Genomic DNA, 22,652 nt, shown 5'->3' with positions numbered 1-22,652 from the left:
CCTGCTGACCTTGCTACTTCGCGAGTTCAGGCAAGACCAGCATAAGGACGACAAGGGGGCGTTGGCCTCCAGAAGTTGGGGCACGTGACGACGGAAAGGGTGTGTATGTGTCGTTCCTAAACTTTGGTAGTCCCAGAGCAGCCTCCCGACCTTGCCCGGGCTAATTTCGCTCAAGTCTGTTACGGGATGGCGTCGGGAATTCACGTGAGAGGCATCATGGGTTCTCATCACCTCGCACTCGCTAGACCGGCATTCAACAGCCGCACACCGTAGCCGCACGTGGGTAGTACCGTAGGCGTCTCCCTGGGCTTATTAGACGCCAGCCGGCGGCGTCGGATCTCGGTCGCCGGAGCTCAATGTTGCCTCGCATGTTTAGCATGGTTCTCTGGACGGAGCAGCACATCAGAAGACAACTCTGCATGGCCATCAGGCTCGCCGGTCTGAAGCAGACTTGCTTGTTTGCCTTGCTATGCGGCGAGGGTTGCGTCCTGAAACCAAAGATTGATGCCTTGCCAAAGCCTGCCAAATCATCAATCAACTCGGACATCGGCCGAGAACAGCGGGCCACTGACGAGACGCCCTCGTCGGGTTCTCGCACTTGACTGGGGAAGGTGTCAATGGGTTCCCACGTGAGGAGATTGCGGCCAACAGCTGCTCCTCTAGTTGTCGCGGGCAGTGTGTGTCCTGCGTGTCGTCGCCCGGTCGGATAGGGGGGGGGGGGGGGCGTAAAAACATATAGTACGTATAGTATGCTTGGGGGCGAGGCAACCGCGTCTGGTTGGACGGATCGCTCGTCATATGGATCTGATTGAGGACGAGATGTGCGAGAGCCAACATGGTGGCGAAAGGTGCTCGGCGACTGGATGGGCGCTTGTGTGTCGGAGCCCCATCACCATGCATGCAAGCACCTCGCGGTAGTGAACCTTATTACTAGGCAGGGGCTCAGGGTTTGACGTGGTGTTAGTGTTGTTGTTGGTGGTAAGGGAAAAGGCGAGCTGCGTGCGTACATACATGAGCAACTTGCAAAGGTCCGAGACTCCGAGGCAATGGGGAAGTTGGGCCGGCGATGAGGCGAAGCGGCGTTGCATCACGACTCATGAGGAGCATAAGCGGAACCTATGCTCGCCGTGGTTAGGTATTTGACGTTGTTGGGGGCTTTGCGAGCTTCCCTGTTGAATATGATGGCCCCCGCTGGCGATCTGCCGCGAGGGGTTTCGTACATACTGTACGTATGTATGTACGTACGGACGGTGGACTGACGCCACTGCCCCTGAATGATGAACGTGGCGGGAAAAGGTGGATGACGAGCTGCTGGTTTTGCTCGACTCCATGGCGTGACATTGTTATGTCTGCGCGCGCGCGCTGCATAACCTGGGTTGCCCTGGACCCCGGGGGGGGGCGGCGCGGACTCGGTAGTGGCAGTAGCGTATTTGCGTGCATGGTAGGGAGGGCGGCGATGTACATGGCCGCCGTGCCGTCAGGCATCAGTGCCAGTCCCCTGGACTGGACAAGGCGAGTTGGAATGTGCAAGACGGACGCAAAGAGGGCATCGTCACGGACATTGGCAGCCCTGTGGTGATGTGCATGTCCAGCCCTAGGCAGACCGGAAACACACCCGAGCGGCGCCCGGGGAGACGCGGGCTGGGGGTCCAGCAGCGGCTGCAGCGCTTGCAGCGGAGGCGCGTTGAGTCAGTGGCCCTAGAGGCGGAAGGGGCGCGTCAATGTGACCTCACTAATATGGAGCCTTGGAGTGAAGGAGGCGGCATGGACTGGAGGCTTGTCGACGGCGCACTGGCCTTCAGGGTCCTGCCGGGCTCCGGGGGTCCACTCTAGCAACGACAGAAAGTGCAAACGGCCCGGGGAAAGGGCAACCTGCAGGTCGTGTCACCCACATGACTGACCGGGCTTGTTGCTTGTATGGATTTCGATTCCATCATCCACTGCATCGTCCATCCGTTCGCCTTCGCCCGTCCGCCCGACAGAAACCATCATCTTATCGCCGTACCCGCGCACGCACGGGCATCGTCGTCTCGTCTCACGTCGCCTCGTCTCGTCTCGTCTCATCCCATCGGCCCTTGTTCCCTTCTCCTTCGTCTCATCCAACACTCCAGGGGCCTTCCTCGCGTGTCCTGTTACGGCCGCCCTCTCATCTCCCTGCGCGGCAGGCCGCCACTGTCGACATGTCAAGCTAGTTGGCGTCGAGGATGGACGGCAACGACACACCACCATCATCGTCGTCAAAAGTAGCAGCCCGCCGAGAGCCGCCTCGCTTCCAACGGCCCCAGCCTTACTAGTTGGGCCGGGGCGCCTTCAACCAAGCAGGCAGCCCCTGGTCAAGAAGCCTCCGCCGCCGCCGTGCATTGGTCCGCTCCACCAGGTGTTGGTCGGGAGCTTCGCTGCTGGTGAGACTGCGCCCGACGACGACTACTTCGAGGACAACGACAACAACGCCGGCCAACCACTCCCGTCTTGACGCTTGTTGGAGGCCCCCTCCCACCCCCGGCCCGGCTTTGCGCATCGGCACGTTTGTGTAGGTTGCCCTCGTCGCCATTGTTGTCGCCGCCGCCGCCGCCGCCGCCATTTGCGCTTGTGGTGCCTGCACATACGCACTCCGGACGGCTCCGAAGAAACGGAAAGAAATACCTGTCTGCACCAGGCGCCAGAGATGCCACTTCGCCTTGTGCTGCGCGCTGCCTGGGACCTCGATTGACTTAAAACGGCCCTCGACCGTTTCTTCCCCACCTCGATGCTTGCTTGTGCGACCCGTGATCGTCTGCTGCTCCCTACTTCGTACAGTAAGCCCGTTTTGTTGAAGCGAGCTCCAGCCTTGGCCATCCAGCCTCGACTACGGATCGGCCTGTGCGACTGTAACCTGCACGCAGACGCGGGACAGCAAACGTCGGTTGGCCCCATGCTCCAACGCGCCGAGGACGACACACGGCACATCAGCGCACCTATCGGGTGGAGCATCAGCTGAGCCATCGCCCACAGGCTGATCGCATCACGGCCTCTTCCAGCCATGTCGTCGACCACGTCAACCTCACCCAGCAGCACGCCCACGCCCGATCCCACCGCCGCGCCGTGCTGGGAGTGTCAGCGCCGCCAATGGGTCTGCGACGCAACCCGTCCCGTCTGCATCCGCTGCCGTGAGGCCGGCATTGTGTGCCCCGGATACAGCGACCGGAAGCCCCTCACCTGGCTGGCGCCTGGTAGGATTTCGGCACGTCCGAGGCGTACACGCCCCAGCAAGCCTCCGTCGAAGCCGTCAAGATCTTCTGCAGTGCGCATCAAGACCGAGTCCGACGACGCATTGCCATGTGCAGTGGACAAGCATCAGCCTCTTTCCTGTATTAAAAAGGGCCGTGAGGGCACGCCAGCTTCTACATCTTCCAAGACGTTCCTCGGCCGCGCCTCCAAGGAGAACACTCATGATGATACAATCAAGTGTCCAGCTGAGATACGCGCCCTCGCTGTCCGGCCCCGGAACATGGAGAAGCGCAATCAAGGACCGCGAGGCGTCGAGACCATCATGAGCGTCCCTGCCACGCTTCGAGACCACATGGACGATGTCTTTGAAGCGACTCAGTATTGTGAGTGCAGACCATGATCCTCGGCTAATGAATGGGAACCCCTCATCACGTTCCCATCACTGACAGTTTAGACAACTCACAAATCTATCCTCTTCTGGCTGCCCATCAGCTGGCTCCCAACCTTTTCGTTGCTCCAATCGAGGGCTTGCAGCTTGTTCCAGCTTCTATGCGCCATGCTCTCATCTCCCTCTCCCTTGGCTACAGAATTCTTCAACTACCCCCCGAAGAGCGCGTCGATGGACATCCAGCCGGCGTCCTTCCGTTTGCCGGATCAGTTCTTGACTCTTCCCCAGGTCCCGTCACAGGGGTAGCTGGCAAGCTGTGGTGGCGCGCTCATGACCACGTTGGTGCTGCCATTCGCCTCCTCAAACACGACATCAATCACGAGACCTCGCGTACAACGACCGCCACCATTATCAGTGTCTTTGTACTCCTCATAACCGAGGTGAGAAGTCCAGCCCGACAGCATCCAAAGAGCTCAGTGTTGACCGCATTTACAGCTCTTCCAGACCGCCACACCGCAATGGAGATCGCACTGCATCGGTTTCACGACCCTTATGTCTCTCCGTGGCGGCCTGCAAGGCCTCATGCAAGACCCCGAAGACGGACTTATCATCCGTCCGAGTCTATTGACATACGTCATGTATGTTTTGCTCGACGCGCCTATCCCTGTCCCTCTGCTCTTTGCTTTGTTAGAGACTAACGTGTTGTAGCATGATTGTCATGGCCAACACCACGAGCCCGTCCTACGATCAAGTTGATCCAGACAACCACGTGAACATGCTAGAAACGATCGAAGAGCTCTGTTCTATCGGCATGTACCCGCGCCTTCCGTGTCCGCAGCCGCTGTTTGTGGAAATCGTTCGCATCAACGACCTCCGCTGGCGCGTGGCAACTAGGCAGATAGATGCCGAAAGTGGTGAGACATCTATGGCTGTTCGAGATCTGTTGCGACGTGTCATGAGTTTTTCGCCGGAGACGTGGGCTGCAGCGCAAACCACCACAGCACCTGAGGCTTCTTGGCTTGTGACAGCTCGCTGTTACCAATCTGCCGTGCTTCTTTTTGCCGACGCAACCCTGATCAAACCCCTACGCCTCTTGGAATCGAACGCCTTCAACGATGGCTTATCCAAATACCGGTCCACAAGAGCCTACCACCGAACCTTGTTGCTTGAGCTGGTCGCCGAGGGGCTCTCAGGTCAACTCACAAAGTTTGGAATCATTTGGCCCGTCATTGTGGCTGGGTTTGAGGCGGCGACAGGCACAGCGCAAGAGCGCAGTCTCGTAGAAAACGGCCTGACAGACCTTTGTCGCGGCGTGGGCGCGACAACGGTGGCTGCACGAGAAGCGCTCATCCGATTCTGGAAGTCAGGAAAGGGTACCTGGGATGAGTGTTTTGATCAACCCTACGCGTTCATCATCTAGCCCATGTTTGCGCGACCGCATTGAGACGGCGTTTTTGCACATACGAGCGCCATGCCGAGAGCGATACCCAATTCTGATGACATATAAGCAGCATCAATGCACAGTCTCACTTCAGAGGCATTATCACAAGGTTCCGCGACGGAGATGGTCATTGGTCGTGGACTCGTTTGTTTCGCGTGCAGGAGACTCGGCGTGACTCATGGGCTGCTTTGCATCGGGTCACAGCCCCGATGGCCGGCAACTGACTTTGATGATGGGCAATACAAATCCATTGCCGATTCGTAATCGTTGAAATACACATCACGCGACGCGCAACCCCCCTCTCTAGCACATCAGAATGGCTACCGCACTTGACACCGCGAACCCCCGGTACAGTAATGCGGACGCGCAGATGGTCCAGGCCACGATCACCACGCCGCGGCTCGAGCTCCGGCCGCTGTCGCCGGCGCACGCGGAACTCCTTGTTGAGCTCAACTCCGACCCGGCGGTCACGCGCTACGTCCACAGCGGCCGGCCCCTGACGCGTGAGGAAGCGCTGGCGGACCACGCGGAGCGCTTGGCCGCGGCGGAGGCGGTATCGGGGCTGGGATATTGGATGGGCTTTGATCGGGCGACGGGTGAGGCGGTCGGGTGGTGGGCCCTCACTCCGGTGCTGCCCTCCCCATCCGCGGCCCCGGGCCCGTCACGAACCAGCGATGGAGGTGACGGGAGTACGGAAAGGAGGTTCGAAGCTGAGGAGCCAGGTTCATCGTCGGCGTCCCGAGTAGCGGCGGCACTAGTAGGAACAACACCGGCGGAAGGGTTTCGTGCGGAGCTGGGATACCGCTTGTTCCAGCGGCACTGGCGCAAAGGCCTGGCCAAGGAGGGCGGACGGGCGCTCGTTCGGCACGGGTTCACTACGGGGCTGTACGTGCGAGAAGCTTACGGGGAGACGATGGCGGTGAACGAGGCGTCTAGAGCGACGATGGCCGCGTGCGGGCTGGGATATCGCAGGACATTTCATCTGTCCTTTCAAGTTGGAGAAGGGGATGAGGTCATTCCGGGCACGGAGGAGGGGGAGGTTGAGTATGCGGTGGGGAGGGACGAATGGCTTGCTTGGGATGATGCGATGGCGATCAGGGACGAGGGCCGGATGTGATAAGCTGGCTCAGGCCTGATACACTGGCTGGTACAAACATGCCCTGCTAAGCTGAAGAAGTAGATTTCGATCTGACCGGCGGCGAGTGTCAGATTTGGCGCGACGGTTGGCCTGATGAGGGGATTTGCCCTACTCGCAGGCGCTCATCGCTCAAACTTTCAATGACTTGCTGGCGTGGATATTAATTGCTGCAAATTGCACGGGTACCGTGCTTATTTGTTGGAAATGCAACGAGTCCAATGTCTGGACGCTCGCGCCGGCGGACTTTTTGGCTTGGAAATCTACACCTGAAGCATCGGCATTCTGTGGGATGACTTTGCTGGACACGCCAGACCGAGCAACTGACCAACCCGTGGGCGTGTGGCGGCGGCCGGCATCTCTCTGTCAAGCCACCTTTCTGATGAGCGATGCGTGGAGAAACAAGCGCGCTCTGCAATGGCCACGGGAAAGAGCTTGACGGACGGCATGTGCCTCCTCGGGGCCAGGGACGACGGACGAGTACGTACCAAGTCAAGAGTGCCTGATCTGCGGCCAGGGGACTGCGGTGGGAGGGATGGCAGATGACGATGCAGCCTCTTTTGCATCATGGCTTCAGATACAGTGTTTACGAATATTAGTAGTGTACGTACTATGATGCATGACTATCACGGACATGTGGCCTTGATGCGGTTTCAGGTATAGCTTGCTGTTGGTGCTTGGCCCGGAGGGGCGAGCAGGCATGGCGAGCAAGCAGGCACCTGCGCAGCATGGAGGAGTAGTAGACTGGGCTGGAATGGGGTGTTATGCGACGACTTGGACCGATTGATTGATGACTTGTTTGGATTGGAAAGGCTTGGGAGCTTGTTGGCGAGTTATTGATTTTTGTAGAGCATGACGCAATGTCGCGTACGAGAAGGAAGGGGGGGGCCTCATCTATCGACAGCGAGGAGGTTGGGAGGAAGGATTGGGGGATTACACACAAGTTTGTGCCCGCGGACCATGTCCGGCGGAATGAGTGACTTCACTCTCGCTCGCTCGCTTGCTCGATCCCCGCCGAGTGAGTGTCGATGGGCGGGCAACGACAGCTTGACATGGCGCCGCGCCGCTGCTCCCGTCTCGGTTAGGGCCGCCAGGGGCCCGCCCGTTGGTTGACGACAAAATGTGGTGGTGGTGGTGGTGGTTGCGGCCCTTGGCGCCCTCGGCGCCGTTGTTTCGCGCGCGGCGGTCGTCTAGTAGTACGGAATACGTCTGGCTACCAATACATGAGGCAATACTAACTTACTTCGTACCTAGGGAAGGAGGGAGGATGGGAGGGCGACGGCGTGGATGGATGGTCTGGTGGGCTGGATCCAGTTGGTTGCAGGGTCCAGGGCGGGAGAGAAGGGAAGGCAAGGCCGCGAGGGGTGGTCGGAGAAAGTTGCTTGCTTGCTGTTGATGGCGATGGCAGCAGGCGGACAGCTGGAGCGGATGGTGGAGATGGGCGATGGTCGGGGGGGCTTGTCAGTTCGGTCACTAGCACTACGTACTACGTACTACTCCCGTAGTAGAGGAGTCGGTCGAGGTGGATGGATTGATGGATCGCGGAAAAGGGGGTGAAGGGGGGGGGGGTTAATAACCGTCGGCGCCCGAGGGAGCTGAGAAGATGATGAAGAAGGGTGGATGTTCCTGCCAGAAAGAAACTGGTGGGTAGCTAGCATGGTGGCAAGCTACGGAGCTTGGCGGACGGACTGGCACACCGAGGGCTTTCCGTGAAGCTCATCAGGGATTGAAGGAGTTGACAGCGGCCGGGCTGTACGGATATGCGCGCATGAAATCACCATGGGAGTGCCGCCGGGCGAGCTGTTACTCAATCCGTGCTACCAGCTGGACGACCGCCGGCGCACCGGAGCGTCGTCTGCAACGACCTCGGGCAGTAAACTCCGGTACATAGATAGATGTATGTATGTACGTGGGTTTGTAGGTAGCTTTGAGAAGCTTTCTGCTACAGCTTGCTACCGAACGAACCATGAAAATCGTTCCAAAGGCTGTGGAGACGATCAGAGAACATGAGGCGCGGGTCCGCTTACAAAAAGACCTGGCAAAAAGAACCGGCCGTCTTAGTCGGAGCGTGCCGCAGCAGGTGCGCAGTGTCGTCACAAGGGAAAGAGATGGGAAAACGCAGACAAGGATCGGATCTTCCAGAAGAAAAAAAGGAAGGAAGGCTTGGGGCGAATCGTAGTAGTAGTGGTAGTATCGTATCCCAGGGGCCGCGCCTCAAAACCCCTGGACGTTGACGGAGGGGGGGAGGGATTCATCAGCCCACCACCTCTACCTGTAGCTCGAAGCAAGCGCGGCGCCGACGACGTCGAGCGAGTGGGTGCCCTCATTCATCGCCGCCGCCCGCTCGCTCGCTCGTCTCGACTGCCGGCAGCCGCCGCCAGGCCCGTTTTCGAGGATCATCGTCCAGCTAGGGCACAAAGCAGCAAAGCCAGATGGGGGGGGGGGGGACTTGGGGGGGAGGCTTGGGAGGGAGGGTTACGGTACGCTAACGAAAGCGCCGGCATATTTTGGGCCCTCATGCTATTAGTGTGCGGCCGCCGGTGTCAATTTGCCCAAATGCCGCGAGTAATGGGCGTGGTTTGCGGTGGAGCTCCTTGTGTGTGTGTTTTTTTTTTGGGTTCCCGCTTTGCTGCTGTGGCGAGGCAAAAAGAGAGAGATGCAGGGAGTGAAACGGAAGGGGACGAGGAGAAAGGAAGAGAGAGTAAAAATGCTCTGGGGCGATGCGAAACGACTGGGATACCGAGTTACGTACAAGCCTACTAAGTTACTACGTATTGCTCGCACTTCGCGGGGGGGTTGGTGGCGCGTGGTGGTGGTGGTGGAGGAGGAGGAGGAAGAGGAGGAGGAGGAGGAGCAAGAGGAGGAGGTACGACGCTAATACGTTGAGTGAGAGACGGACGGACTGGGTTCGGGATGCTAGTAGCAGTAATACGGAGGGATGGCCCAGAAGGCCGGACGGACGGGCTTTGCTCGACGACCAAGGCCATCATCGACGGCGGCGGCACATGGGAACTAGCAGTTGCTCTTCTCAAACACAACTATTCACACTCGTTGATCACCCACCCTCCGTTCTCCTTTCTCCTTCCCCCCTTCACGATCTTGACTCGACAGAAATGGTGAATACGTTGTGCCTCTGGTGATCGACCGGATCTACCATTGACGAGAACCCCGGAATCCGCACAGACAACGGCACGGAGCATATAATTGACTCCTTGGCAGGCAAGCCGCCCGCTCGTCATGTCGGACGTGGACGAGGCCATTGCCGCGGGCCGCGTCCCCGCCGGCATCACGGCCGCGTACCTCAACGAGAGCAGGGACCAGCCGGCCATTGCGGGCATCATCTTCGTCACCGCGCTGACATTTGTCGTCGTGGTCGGGAGGCTGCTGTCGAGGGCGTTTATCGTCCGGAGGTTTGGCTTTGACGATGGGCTGGCCTTGATATCGCTGGTACGTGTCTTTCCCCCCCTTTCTTCTGGCCAATGCAGTTTGGGAGAGCCGCCAAGCCGATATTTGCGTATACAAGCCTGGTTTTTATAGAGCAAGAGCGACGTTTTTTTTTTGTTTCTTTTTATTTGCTGATGACGGATCATCTTATAGCTCTGCCTCATCGCCTTTACGGGCCTGTGCATCGAGCTCATCAGGCTCGGCTCGGGCCGCCACTTCGGATACATCCAGTACGTTCTCGACGTGCCGACGGTGCAGCGCACGCAGGTGCTCGACTTCGCGGCGCACATCGTCTACACGACGGCGCTGCTCCTGTGCCGCGTCTCGGGCCTGGCCTTTTACCACCGCGTCTGCGGCATGCACCGGGGCTTCCTGCTGGCCATCCGGGCCGTCCTGGCGGTGCTCGTGGCCGGTTACCTCCCGCAGCTGCTGCTCATCGTCCTCCACTGCCGGCCCGTCACGGGCCTCTGGCCGTACGGGTGGGAGCCCGGGACCGAGGGCTACGTGTGCCTGCAGTGGGGGCTCGTGTACAGCGTCAACAGCTCCGTGTCGCTGCTGTGCGACCTGCTGCTGTTTGGCATCCCGCTTGCCATGCTGAGGATCCTGGAGATGCCGAGGAAGCGCAAGGTCCAGCTGGGCTGCATCTTGCTGCCGGGTATCGCGTGAGTGATTGCCTCGCTCCCTCCCTTTGCCAGCTCACTATCCATCGCGGCAGTCCGCGGCCGTGTCCTTTTTATTTTCATGTTTTTTTTTGTATTGTATCGTGTGTGAACAGCCTTGCTAACAAAGGGTGTCACCCGGATTCGCAGCGTCATCGCCATCTCCATCACGCGGCTCGTGCTGGTCATCCTCGGGCAGTGGCAGACGGACATGAGCTGGAGCTACAACCCCATGCTGGGCGTGGAGACGTCGGAGATTGGGGCGACGCTCATCGCCCTGTCGGTGCCCGGCGTGAAGCCGCTCTTCGACAGGTTCATACTGCGCAAGGATGGCGGACACTCGCACTCGGGCGGATCGCAATACCAGATGCACGGGAGCACCGGCGGCGGCGGCGGCGGCAAGCGGTCCCGCGGGGGCACGGCGCTGAGCACGCTGCGGCTCCGGTCGCAGCACAGCATGCTGGCCAGCAGGGAGAACGCGGGCGCGTACGGCACCGAGGTGACCGCGGGTGGTCGTGGTGATGGCCGTGGCCGTGGCGCGAACCACGACGGGGCCAGCGTGGGGAGCAGCACCGAGGGCATCTACGTGACGGTGGACTTTGACGTGAAGGAGGGGCTGAGTGACCCTGTCTCGGGCCGGAGGAGGGACGACATTGGGCAGGCCGCCTGAGAACGCCTGAACATGGAGAGAAAATATAGCGCGGTACGAAGTATGATGGATAGAGCTTAGAACACATGGAGAAGACGGGGCAGCCCTTGATGGGGTGGCGAGGGGAGCGCGGCGGCGATGGGATTGCGATACGCAGGAGGGATACTAAGTTACTGCATGACTGAAGGATAGATGATGGAGCGAACTGATTCCAGCATGCATGGGTACCGAAGTCGAGAGCGCGGCGAGATGAATGGAAATAGTAATGTGTCATGCTATCGCACTACATGGCAACTCGGCATGTTTTTTTCTCGTGGACGGCCACGCTGCCGATGGCATTGAAGTCGTCTATTCGGAGAAGCGTCACAGCTGCCGCTTCGGGCAGCAGAAAGGCTGGATTCAGCCATTTGCCACCACTCCCCTCCCCACAGAAGATCGATGGCAATGTCTGTGCTCTCTCTCTACTACGTACTAAGTTTAGTTACCTGTCAGCAACAAGCGGTGCGAGCTCCCAACAAGTATCCCTCCTTAGAGCGGGGGCACGCCTTCCCGATCGGACCGCGCTGCCGCCCGCTGGCAGGGCGAGTCATGACTGCTGGGGCCGATACGTAAATGGATGGATGAAATGTCCTCGCTTGCATGTTCGGGGGCGCCGCCACTTGGCGTCGGCCGCTTGCTCCACGACGGGAGACCAACGCGGCGGCGGCGTTGGTTGTCTTCGCCCGCGCGCGCCTCGAACCCGCCGTGGAGAAGTTGGTGCAACGCGAGCTACGTACAGTGAATGAATGCATGCATGCATGCATGCATGCTGTGCGCTGGACGGACGAGTGAGTCGCCGGCTAGTGCTGTCGCTGGCTGGTGCTGGCGCTTTTGTGACTGCCGGAGCGAGCCGATGTCGAGGTTTGCCGGTTCGCCGCCATCAAGTGTGTCGTCCATCGACCCTGGAAGCGAGTGACAGCAGCAGCAGGACGGCGCAAGGTGCCGAAACTAGCGGCTACTAGGTAATTTGCTCATCGTCATGTACAGCATAGTACGAATTTGTAACGGGACCGGCAAATTGGTTGACCGGTAGTACGTACATAGCTAAGGGGGAAGCTTCATGTTCGGGAGACGCAGCAAGGGCGGGCAGGCAAAAAGATGGAACGGGCTGAGGACGGGTCGGTCGCTGGGGGCTTAGTAGCAGCAGTTACGTTAGTGATGGGGCGCTAATGAGCAGGGGGCATGCCTACTAACTTTGAAGAGAACACCAAAATTGTAGCTTCGCGAAAAGGAGGATCCGCCCGTCGCTTCCATCAATGCTTGCTTGCCTGTGTCCCGGTTCGGTTGACGGGGGACGGGACCCCTTTTGGGGGAGTGCTCACTTTCCCCGTCGCGAACTCGGCACTAACTCAACGTCACTAACTGAGTACGTATCTTGTGCGAAGCCTGTTCGACGAGACAGCAGCCACTAAGAGTATTCTGACTTTGTGTCTTGTGGGAAGCGTGCGCCCCAATGATTTGATCCACAGTCGCGTGGGAACCCCGAGCAATAGGGCCCAGGATGAGAAAGGGGATCGGATCCACGCTCGGCCAAAGGATCTTGACTGGGGGAACTCAAGTTCATAATAACCTCCACGGCTCGTCGTGTGGTTGCGAGGCGGCAGCGTGACAACCGTATTTCTTCTTCCGCCCATCATCATCGTCGTTGTCATCATCTCATCTCATCTCATCTCATCTCATCTCATCCCCCCTGAACGCCCTCGCGCGCGCGCGCGCACAAACATCACCCGCGATGCGCTCCCTCGCCGTGTTGACGACGGCCGCCGCCGTCGCCGCGGCGGCGTCATCGGGCAACGTCCAGGGCGTCTTTGAGCTCACCCCGTCGCTCACGCCCCTCGAGGCCGACGCCGGCTCGCCGGACCTGTTCCCGATGCCGCTCTGCAAGGGCTTCAAGCTGGAGGAGGCGACCATCGACGACATGCAAAAGGCCATGGCGCAGGGCAACCTCACGTCCGTCGACCTGGTCCACTGCTACATGGTGCGCACCTTTCAGACGCAGCAGTACATCAAGTAAGTTGAAGCCAGTTGAATCGTCCGGTGTGGTTGCCTCACTGTCTTTGTACAATGCAACTACATAAAAGGGGGAGACATCATGTAAGAAACCGCAAGAGAGCCTTGGGTTGACGACGATCGCCTCTGCGCGCGACCCAGCTCCGTCATGGAAATCAACCCCGACGCCCTCGCCATCGCCTCGCAGCGCGACGCCGAGCGCAAGGCCGGCAAGGTGCGCGGGCCACTGCACGGCATCCCCTTCACCGTCAAGGACAACATCGGCACCGCCGACAACATGCAGACCACGGCGGGCAGCTGGGCCCTGCTCGGCAGCCGCGTCCCGCGCGACGCCCACGTCGTCGCCAGGCTGCGCGACGCCGGCGCCGTGCTCTTCGGCAAGGCCACGCTCAGCGAGTGGGCCGACATGCGCTCCAACAACTACAGCGAGGGCTACTCGGCCCGCGGCGGCAACTGCAGGAGCGCGTATAACCTCACCGTCAACCCCGGCGGCAGCTCCTCCGGCAGCGGCGTCGGCGTGGGCGCCAATGCCATTGCCTTTTCGCTGGGCACCGAGACTGACGGCAGCGGTATGTTTCCCCCCCCTTTCCTTTCTCTCTCTCTCTCTCTCTCTCTCTCTCTCTCTCTCTCTCTCTCTCTCTCTGTGTGTGTGTGTGTGTGTGTGTGTTTCTGTGTGTGTTTCTGTGTTCTCTTCAGGAGACTCGCGCCAGTCCTCATACACCCCCTTTTGCGTGGACCACTTTACTCCTTTCCACATGTTCACGTATCCTTCTCACATGCCACGCCCCTTCTTCTATGGCTTCAGTGTTTCTAGCTGCTGACTCGCTTGTCCAGTAATCAACCCGGCCATGCGCAACTCCATCGTCGGCTTCAAGCCCACCGTCGGCCTCACCAGCCGCGGCGGCGTCGTCCCCGAGACGGAGCACCAGGACTCGGTCGGCACCTTTGGCCGCACCGTCCGCGACGCCGTCTACGCCTTCGACGCCATCTGGGGCGTCGACCCGCACGACAACTACACGTCGGCCCAGGAGGGCCACACGCCCAAGCCCGGCTGCGGCGGCTACGCCAGGTTCCTCGCGCAGAAGACGGCCCTGCGCAACGCCACCTTTGGCGTCCCCTGGAACAGCTTCTGGGTGCACGCCGGCGACGAGCAGCGCCGCGTGCTCGGCGAGCTCGTGGAGCTCATCAGGTCGGCCGGCGCCACCGTCGTCAACGAGACGGAAATCACAAACTACCAGACCCTTGTCAGCCCTGAGGGCTGGAACTGGGACTACGGCACCGCCCGCGGGTTCCCCAACGAGTCCGAATATACATACGTCAAGGTGGACTTTTACAACAACATCAAGAAGTACCTCTCCGAGGTCAACAACACGCGCGTCCGCGACCTCGAGGACATTGTCCAGTTCAACAAGGACAACGCGGGCAGCGAGGGCGGCTACCCCATGCCCGACGGCCACCCGGCGTTCTGGTCGGGCCAGGACGGCTTCCTCGCGTCGCTCGCGACCAAGGGCGTGCAGAACGAGACCTACTTCCAGGCCCTCGAGTTTTGCCAGGGCTCGACCCGCAGGGGAATCAACGACGCGCTCAACCACAAGGGCCGCAGGCTCAACGGCCTGCTCGTCCCCGTCGACCCGGGCCAGAGCTACCAGATCGCCGCCCAGGCCGGCTACCCGCTCGTCACGATCCCCGCCGGCATCCACTCCGACTCGGGCATGGGCTTCGGCCTCGGCATCATGCAGACGGCGTGGGCCGAGGCGGAGCTGGTGCGCTGGGCGAGCGCCATTGAGCACCTCCAGCACACGTCGGGCACGCCGCACAAGAGGACGCGCCCGACGTGGCGCGGCTACCTGGTCAGGAACCTCCCGGTTCCCCTGTGAGAGGTCCAGAAGAAAAACAAAAACAAAAACAGAAGAACATAGCTTTTTATACGTAATTCATAGACAAAATTTCTACCCACCCCTCATCATCGTTGGAGCCATTGCCACAGAGACTCATGCGCCGCTCAGCTGGTCAGGACATCTCCAACGAGGCTGACATTCGCCTTGCCCCCCGAGGCACCTTTACTCTCCAATCGCCGAGTATGCATTCAGGGCAAGCTGCCCGCCAAGATGCGCGTACAGTACGTTGCCGCCAGCGATCTGCCCCGTCTTGATCAGGTCCATCATCCCCGCGAGGCTCTTGCCCTCGTACACAGGATCCGTGATGAAGGCCTCCGTCTGGGCACCAAACTTGATCGCGGCAATGGTCGTCTCGTCCGGGATGCCGTAGACGCCGGCGTTGTACTCGTCCCGCAGGACGATGTCCTCGGCGGTGATGTCGCCGTCGGCCAGCCCAATCCTGGCGCCGGTGAACTGTGCGATGCGCAGCACTTGGTCAAACGTCTCCTTGGGCTTTCCGGAGGCGTCGATGCCAATCACCTTGCGGCGCGCAGGGGAGCGGCCGCCGCCGCCGCCGAGCTGTTGTTTTGCCGCGAGCTTGAAGCCGGCCACCATGCCGGCCATGGTCGAGCCCGTCACGGCGCAGACGACGACGGTGTCGAAGAAGACGCCCAGCTCCCGCTCCTGCGCCTCGACCTCAAACGCCCACCGCGCGAAGCCCAGGCCGCCGAGCGGGTGGTCCGACGCCCCCGCGGGGATGTAGTAGGGCCGGCCTCCCTCGGCCTCGATGCCGGCGGTGAGCCGCGCCAGCGTCGTCTTGTGCTCGATGCCAAACGCCGACGGGTCGAGGTTCACGTCGGCGCCCATGAGCCGCGACAGCTGGATGTTGCCGACCTTTTCGTACCCGGGGTCGGACCACTCGACCCAGTGCTCCTGCACGGTGGCCGCCTTGAGCCCCAGCCTGGCGGCCACGGCGGACACTTGGCGCGTGTGGTTGGACTGCACGCCGCCTATCGACACGAGGGTGTCACAGCCCTGGGCCAGTGCCTCGGACGCAAGGTATCTGGTGGTTGGCGGCGGCGACGGCCCTTGTCAGCACGCGGCGACTAAGAAGAACGGGGGGTGGCGCGGTGTGAGCTTTGGTGTCTCTCTTACTCTAGCTTGCGCGTCTTGTTGCCGCCATAGGCTAGGCCGGAGTTGCAGTCCTCTCGCTTTGCGTACACCTGAACGGTGCCACCCAGAGCGGCGCTCATGCGAGGAAGATGCTGTATCGGCGAGGGGCCGAAGAGGAAGGATTCCCGCGGGATGTTGGCGAACGGCTCCGGGAGCTGGACCTGGGCCATGGCCATGATGGGCGTGCAGCTGACGATGTTCGTTCGAAGGCGGGGGCAGTACGTGGTCCTGTTGGCGAATAGGTACGAGAGCCTGCTTGAATATGGTTTATCAAAATATGCGATGAGAAATGTCCCTGGATTTTATACACGACGATGCAGAGAGGGATTGAGGGGGCTCGATGCTCCCCTTGTCCGCCTCACCCACATTCACCCCACGGGGGAGGGGAGGGACGGTGGATCGGGCGACGTCCGCTGTTCCCCGCGGCGGACTGGCGATGCTTCCTAGTAGTAGTACTCCTAACTTTGTAGCCGACCATCCACTTCGAGTCTTGAGAGGGCGTCAACAACGACATTGTATGCACGGGGCAAGCTTGGCAAGAAGCTCGTAGTCATGCGTTAACTACTGGGACATGAACATTTGATGCTTGCCCCATAACTACTTGGCCGCCATCACGTACGCACGTCTGTACATAGTAACTACAAGGGCTTGGACGGAAAAGGCAATCGGGCGCAATTGGACGCTCATTTTCAAGTGCTATCTTGACGGGGCTGGCGCAGCAGCACCGTCGTGTATTCGCAAGCTCGAGCTATTGTGGAACGGGTCCACATCGTCGCGGGCGCGCGTCATCTCGACGAGCTCGTTGAGGATGCGAAACTCCATCTTCAGCTTGACGCTGTAGACAAAGGCCTTGTACGCCGTCTGCAGGTCGTAGGTGTCGGTGTACTCGAGGCACAGGATGGGGATGTCGAGGAGGATGATGAAGACGTTGACGAGCAGCAGGTGGCGGCGCATCTTGCGGACGGCGCCGCCGTACATGCTGTCCTCGGTGTCGAAGAAGGAGAAGCACGTCTTGATGTAGATGCCCGAGATGGCGAGCTCCTGGAGGAAGAACATGGTGACCTGGACCTTTTCGTAGACGTCGTAGGGGTGGACCCAGGGGTTCGAGGGCGAGGCATTGGCGCCGTACATGAGGACGATGATGGGGACGTGCATGGCGACGGCGTTGAAGACGATCATGGCCAGCACGGCGCGCAGCCAAAAGGTGTTCCAGAAGATGAGGTGCAGCCGCGAGTAGAGCACCAGCGACTGGCCCGTGACCATGGGCACCCAGCCCACGGCCACGAGCGTGATGTAGAGCACGTAGTTGCGCGAGTTGAGCACGTTTTTGAGGAGGAAGCCGATGGAGTGCGGCGCGATGCCGTTGGTCGCGGCGAGGAAGCTCCAGAAGTAGAGCCCGCGCCGCCGCCTAAACGACGAGAAGATGATGACGTCGAGCTCGAGGACGTTGTACAGGGACAATGCCAGGAACGAGACAATGGCCGCGCTAATGGCCACCCCGTCGTCAGACGTTCCTCCTCCCGTCGTGGGGTTGCCGGAATAGCCCATCTCGAGGAGAGGGGGGGGGGGGGGGTGCCGCGTTCGTCTTCCTATGCTACCGGCCCGATGCGATGCGATGCGACCGTCGCGGTCCTTATCTATCCCTCCCGTGTGTAGACGAGACGTCAAGAGTGTTCGGTTCGATGAGGCGAGATGTCTACCTTATGCTGTAGGTGCTAGCCAAGCCAGCCCAGGCGCCTCAGCCGGAGGTCGTTGCTGGCATGACGAGCCGGACTCGCGATGGCCGGCCGGCCCCCTTTTTTGCGTCTCTCTCGAGGCGTGCGTGAGTCGGTCGAGATTCCAAGCGACTCACGGTAAGCGGAACAACGCGCAGCGGACGGCACGGCACGGCTCCGTCTGGCAAATGCGAACGCAAACGCACGCCCAAAGGCGCGATCCGGGGGTGGAGTGGGAGCGATTCAAGCCCGACGGTTCGGCCGCGGTCGAGCACAATAATGGGCGACGGGGCGGGTTGTTTATTAGGGGTCTGCGCAAGGATCCATTCGGCCTCGTCCGCACGTCGATGCGCTCGGTACTATATTCCCCAGTTTCTCTGACTTCTTCCCTCCCATCCTTCCTTCCCCCTCTCCCCCCCCCCTGCCGCTTCAGTCAACAAACCACGCCGCACGCTCACCGTTCCGTGGGGGGAGGGCGACGGCGGCGGCGGCGCCACGCTCCCTCCACCCCCGGTCCTCATCGGCGTCTTGTCGAACGCGTTTGGCCGCCTGTCTCGGGGAATCGCCACCCTGTCCGTCTCATGCGAACGGGCGACGCCAACGGCGCCCCGACTCGACATTGTGGAGGGAGGGAGGGCTTGCTCGGACTCATGCCTCCGTATGTACATGAGGTAAGTCACTCTAACTTTTCAATCCATCGCCAGTTCTGGCAGTAGTAGTAGGAGGCTAGTAGCAGCAGCAAGACAAACATCCAGAGTTCAGCGAAACCTCATTTTGGGCGGGGAGGTGGCTTGAGGTTGATGGAGGCCGACAAGCTTGTGACGTGACTGCAGCTTGACCTCACGCTGATGCACGGACGGACGGACGGACGGACGGCGGGCGGTCTGCTGCTGCTGCTGCTGTTCGCTGCTGGTCTTGCGTCCACCGCGATCTCTCGCCCAAGACGAAGGGCGGGGATGGTTCGGCCGAGCCTCTTGATGAACTGGTCCTCCTCCTCCACCCTTCCCCAGCCTCCGACGCGATCCTTTGGCTCGGCCATGACTGCAAAGGGCCTGCCCTACGACCTGCTATACCAAGAAGAGTGACAGGATGACAGCCCACAGGGCAGGACGGGGCCGCCAGCGCCGCAATTTCGCACCCGTGTTTTGTGGGGGAGGGGGGCAGCGCTGCCGGCCCGTGGCGCTCATGGCGGACAGGGATGGGTTTGTCCCCGGCGGTGTCTCTTGGCCTGACGCGACTCATGGTGAGCGACCGATGGAACTGGGGCTTGGGTACGGTCTGCAGTGCTGCTGTCAGCCTACTAGTCAAGGTACCCGTGCCGGCTGGGTAGACGGTGGAGAGCAGACAGCTGGGGAGCTGGGATCAGCCCATCCATCTTCCTCTACCCGTACACCAGGCAGGGAGCCACTCTGGGGTACCAGGTCCTGTCCATGATGTTATGTCAGCGTTGCTAACGCACCGATGAGACAAGCTACAGGTACGGTTCCCGCCTCTTGGGTTACCGCTGGGCTAGGAAACTGGGTGGCTGCTGAATTGACCGTTACACTGGACTGCCATACCTATCGAGTGGAGTGCTGCAGCGACTGCTGCAACTGCTGAGTCGAGGGCTGGGTGCACTACGAAATTAACTGCCAAACTGACTGCCAAACTGACTGCCAAACTAGCTGCTTTCATACCATTTTATCCTTGTTTAAAAAACTCAAATAACACTTTGTATCATATACTATTGAAGATCCCTTTTGACTCTTATGGAAAGTGATGCATTGAAGCTGTACTATCATCTATCATTCACGAGAGTAAGGCATGGAGCGCTGCAGCGTCGGGGAAGGGAAACCCGTCCCCCGCGCGAATCGCATCCCTGTGCGGCGCCACCCGCCAGCCAGCCAGGCTGCTTGCTGCTTGCTTCGTCCATAAAGGGAGGGGGGCACCCGAGTTGGAGCGGGCGGCTCTGCACGGGGCCGCGCTCGGCCCTTGCATGACGACTGGAGCTGAACGTCATTTTATGCCATGACACCGTGCTTTAAGGGTCAATCTCGAAGCCGGTCCGTACGATGGCCCCTCCCGCCCTCGGCAGTGCCGTGCAATCTTTTTCTTTTTCTTTCTTTCCTTCTGCCGTGTCTGCATACTTACCGGAGTCTTCTGTCCGTCTGGCGCCTGTGTCGTGCGTCGGGACGGCTGCCGTGCACCAGAGCGTCATCGTGCTTTTCCGCCCTCGTTCGTTCGTTCATCGCCTCCCCCCCCTCCCCCCCGGTGCATCGCCGGTGCGCCGGGACATCCGTGCCCGTTTTCTTTGCTTGAGCTTGAGCTTGATGCCAGGGGGGGAGGGCTCTCGGGGTACGTTACATTGTCCGGGGTTGGCCGTCGAGACTACTCAGGTACGCGGCGCCACGGACCGCAAAGCACACCATGACGGTGCTGTACTGTACACTCCAAGAAAGGCCCATCTATAATGGGCATCGCACAGGTTTGGTCAAAGGGAACGCTTCTATTCCTGACCCTGTGGCCGCTTTTTTTACTGCCATGTGTGGCTTCTGCAGCCCTCGTTCGGGCCGCTCACGAGAAGGCACCCAACTCGCAGCGACAAAACGAACCATTTACCTCCACTCGATGGACGGTGTGAGCATGCTGTGGCATCTGCAGGTGCTCATATTTTTTTTCCCAGCCTTGCTTTGCTCCAAGACGTTTTCATGTCTGGTCTTACTCGGCCTGCTAAAAACCCACTATAGTGCGATACTAGCCTTTTAGCTGCCGCCTGCCGGATCTCTGATGTTTGACTTTGCTATTATTATATGACTACGACTCCACGAGACACGGAATCCTCATTCGAGTCCAACAGACGATTTGGTTAGGCCAAGAGCATTTTTGAACCTCTGCACATGCGTGCGGATGGTCCGTTACTACAGTACGCATGCCCTACCTAGGACTGTGCCCCGAACAAAGTCCTCGCTTCCTCGGTCAGGGCCATGACGACAAGAGATCCCTGCGGCGCCGTTTGCTCCGGCACAGTATGAGAGCTGCTCGAGACGGCGAAACCGAGACTGTTTTACTTGTTCTGTTCTGGTGTCGTTGCAAACCGCCAATTCGCTCAGAATCTGTGCCGATGGTTGCTTCGCATGTTCACTGCGGTCGATGCGAAGTTTGCTCAGCCCCTCCTCTTCCAGCCTTGCAGTGTAGCGAGTAGCACTGTACAGTACTTGGCACGAAAAGAAGAACACTTCCCTTGGGAGGGGAAGGCGAGCATCGCCATGTGTGTGGCGTACCGACCTGTCAACAAATCTTGATGCGGCCTTTCGGCGGGATGCCTCCGCGGTCCCAGCAATCGGGTTCTTGGGCCCGCGACAACAGCCCGTCATGGGCCAGCCGGCTCCCCGGTGTCGCATCCATGCCTGGCAATCATTGTCCCCTCCCCCCCTTCTCTTTCCCCCTTCTCTCTTCAAAGGGCCGCCCTGCGCCTGCGCCTGCAATCCAAGTCAGCCGGGCGGTGACGGCGACAACATGCCCGCCTGAGACGCCCGGCCGTGTCTGAGCGACCGTAGCAGTCGGGCCAGGCAGTCAGGCAGGCATCAGCTCCGTAAAGTACTGTGCGTTGTCCAACTTGTCCGTACGTAGCTGGTAAAAGAAAGAAAAAAGGGCATTCCACCCCCGGCTGACGGTCATGGGACGGATGCGTTGGCAGTCGGCGGCAGATGACCCGCGCGCGCAGTTGTAAGCCGGGCCTCCCCTGGCAGGCCTGGGAGAAAGATGGAAGCGCCGAGGCGGACAAAGCCCTGGCTGGAGGGCACCAAGTCAGCGTCGTGCCCAGGTGACCGGCCGAAGTACAGCTGTCATCCATGGGATCCCGTGAATGTGAATGGGGATGATGGGATGGGACGGCATGGCATGGGCAATGGGCCGACGACCCTTTTGCCACCGCGGGGGCCCCAGCCTCAACGACGTCTCAAAAAGTACAGTACAGGGCTCAGTAATAAGGCGGAGTTGGTGTAAATAAGGTACTGGACAGGAGAAGGGGATTGCCTCGAGCCCCTCTTCCCCCCCGGCCTCTCCGGCAGCCCCCATGATCCCGTGCATTGACGCCGCCGAGATGATGAATGGCCACAATGCCAGCTGCGCGCGCCCGATTCAGCAGCGGGCGGGGCGGCCACTGCAATCTGAGTGACCTGGGGCAGGGCGTTTGGCCCTGAATCCGGGGCGGGGGGGGGGGAAGGGGAGGAGAGGCGACGCATCATCTCACCTCCTGCGCCCGTCAGCGATGCGTCACGGGTCAGCTGGACGGTGCGCTGGAGCCACTCACTCCACTGGCAGCATGGCAGCCCTGCTGGTTGGCACGGCCGGCCCCCAACCAGGGCACGTCGGATGCGTCCCGCGGGGGAGGAGGAGAAGGGGGGGGGGGGCTTTTCAAAGGGTTTGTCTGGGGGATTGGCCCTGGGGGCTGGGGTGCTGGGGTGCTGGGGGTCGCCGGCCCCGGCAATCCGTTCGCCCAGGGCGCTCCCGGCAGCAAGCAAGCACACATGCACGCACGCACACACGCACGCACGCACGCGAGTCGTGTGGCGGCCATTGGAGCTGGCCGACGACGCTCGACCGACCGACCGACAGCCCAATTGACCAGGCTGAAACGAAGACGATGGCCTCGGCGGGCGACGTCGATTTGGCGACTCGTGATGAGCGCGCGGTCACGCCGAATGGCAGGTCAGGGCAGGGCAGGGCAGATCAGGGCAAGGCGAGGCAAGGCAAGGCAAGGCAGCGCAGCGCAGCGCAGCGCACACACGCACACACGCACATCGCCGTGGGCGAGCGTGACTCGCGCTGCGTGCGCGGCCGGCCCTTGGTCGGCTCTCCGTGTTCCAGGCATCGTCGCAACGTGCCTTTGCCGCTGCCGCTGCCGCTGCCGCTGCCGTCACCGCCGCCGCCGCCG

At 60.5% G+C, this 22,652-nt stretch overlaps 6 protein-coding genes across 7 annotated transcripts; 4 read left to right on the top strand and 2 right to left on the bottom strand.

Moving 5' to 3' along the window:
* Nucleotides 1-3,019: 3,019 nt before the first annotated feature.
* Nucleotides 3,020-5,015, top strand: JDV02_004267 (uncharacterized protein; the record flags this gene model as incomplete). Its single annotated transcript, XM_047985468.1, has 4 exons — nucleotides 3,020-3,590; nucleotides 3,662-4,035; nucleotides 4,091-4,233; nucleotides 4,304-5,015. The coding sequence occupies 4 exons, from the start codon at nucleotides 3,020-3,022 to the stop codon at nucleotides 5,013-5,015; spliced, it is 1,800 nt and encodes a 599-aa protein (XP_047841445.1).
* Nucleotides 5,016-5,352: 337 nt separating this feature from the next.
* On the top strand, nucleotides 5,353-6,153 carry JDV02_004266 (uncharacterized protein; the record flags this gene model as incomplete). The annotated part of the gene is made up of 1 exon (XM_047985467.1): nucleotides 5,353-6,153. The coding sequence occupies one exon, from the start codon at nucleotides 5,353-5,355 to the stop codon at nucleotides 6,151-6,153; it is 801 nt and encodes a 266-aa protein (XP_047841444.1).
* A 2,458-nt stretch (nucleotides 6,154-8,611) lies between these two features.
* On the top strand, nucleotides 8,612-11,125 carry JDV02_004265 (uncharacterized protein). Its single transcript, XM_047985466.1, has 3 exons — nucleotides 8,612-9,618; nucleotides 9,769-10,277; nucleotides 10,425-11,125. The coding sequence occupies exons 1-3, from the start codon at nucleotides 9,409-9,411 to the stop codon at nucleotides 10,942-10,944; spliced, it is 1,239 nt and encodes a 412-aa protein (XP_047841443.1). The 5' UTR covers nucleotides 8,612-9,408; the 3' UTR covers nucleotides 10,945-11,125.
* A 1,343-nt stretch (nucleotides 11,126-12,468) lies between these two features.
* Nucleotides 12,469-14,912, top strand: JDV02_004264 (Amidase). 2 transcript variants are annotated; one of them, XM_047985464.1, is made up of 3 exons: nucleotides 12,469-12,972; nucleotides 13,114-13,541; nucleotides 13,807-14,912. In XM_047985464.1, exons 1-3 carry the CDS (start codon nucleotides 12,695-12,697, stop codon nucleotides 14,847-14,849), a joined length of 1,749 nt encoding a protein of 582 aa, XP_047841441.1. In that variant the 5' UTR covers nucleotides 12,469-12,694; the 3' UTR covers nucleotides 14,850-14,912. The 2 variants fall into 2 exon arrangements, with proteins under 2 accessions (XP_047841441.1, XP_047841442.1); XM_047985465.1 differs by having other exon boundaries at nucleotides 12,469-13,541.
* Nucleotides 14,853-16,464, bottom strand: JDV02_004263 (1-aminocyclopropane-1-carboxylate deaminase). The gene is made up of 2 exons (XM_047985463.1): nucleotides 16,005-16,464; nucleotides 14,853-15,912 (listed from the first exon to the last, which is right to left on the bottom strand). The coding sequence occupies exons 1-2, from the start codon at nucleotides 16,196-16,198 to the stop codon at nucleotides 15,033-15,035; spliced, it is 1,074 nt and encodes a 357-aa protein (XP_047841440.1). The 5' UTR covers nucleotides 16,199-16,464; the 3' UTR covers nucleotides 14,853-15,032.
* Nucleotides 16,465-16,718: 254 nt separating this feature from the next.
* JDV02_004262 (uncharacterized protein) lies at nucleotides 16,719-17,570 on the bottom strand (the record flags this gene model as incomplete). The annotated part of the gene is made up of 1 exon (XM_047985462.1): nucleotides 16,719-17,570. One exon carries the CDS (start codon nucleotides 17,568-17,570, stop codon nucleotides 16,719-16,721), a length of 852 nt encoding a protein of 283 aa, XP_047841439.1.
* Between the last annotated feature and the right edge of the window lie 5,082 nt (nucleotides 17,571-22,652).

The sequence above is a fragment of the Purpureocillium takamizusanense genome, chromosome 3, assembly GCF_022605165.1.
Source record: "Purpureocillium takamizusanense chromosome 3, complete sequence".
Taxonomy (NCBI): Eukaryota; Fungi; Ascomycota; class Sordariomycetes; order Hypocreales; family Ophiocordycipitaceae; genus Purpureocillium; species Purpureocillium takamizusanense.
The sequence above is the reverse complement of the archived record's forward strand: the minus strand, read 5'-3'. Positions and strand labels throughout refer to the sequence as shown.

Coding starts and splice junctions, on each gene's coding strand:
- JDV02_004264 (XM_047985464.1), top strand. CDS start 12,695: ATGCGCTCCCTCGCCGTGTTGACGACGGCCGCCGCCGTCGCCGCGGCG. Junction 12,973..13,113: donor CAGACGCAGCAGTACATCAA/GTAAGTTGAAGC, acceptor CGCGCGACCCAG/CTCCGTCATGGAAATCAACC. Junction 13,542..13,806: donor CACCGAGACTGACGGCAGCG/GTATGTTTCCCC, acceptor TCGCTTGTCCAG/TAATCAACCCGGCCATGCGC.
- JDV02_004263 (XM_047985463.1), bottom strand. CDS start 16,198: ATGGCCATGGCCCAGGTCCAGCTCCCGGAGCCGTTCGCCAACATCCCG. Junction 15,913..16,004: donor AACAAGACGCGCAAGCTAGA/GTAAGAGAGACA, acceptor GCCAACCACCAG/ATACCTTGCGTCCGAGGCAC.
- JDV02_004265 (XM_047985466.1), top strand. CDS start 9,409: ATGTCGGACGTGGACGAGGCCATTGCCGCGGGCCGCGTCCCCGCCGGC. Junction 9,619..9,768: donor GGCTGGCCTTGATATCGCTG/GTACGTGTCTTT, acceptor ATCATCTTATAG/CTCTGCCTCATCGCCTTTAC. Junction 10,278..10,424: donor ATCTTGCTGCCGGGTATCGC/GTGAGTGATTGC, acceptor CCGGATTCGCAG/CGTCATCGCCATCTCCATCA.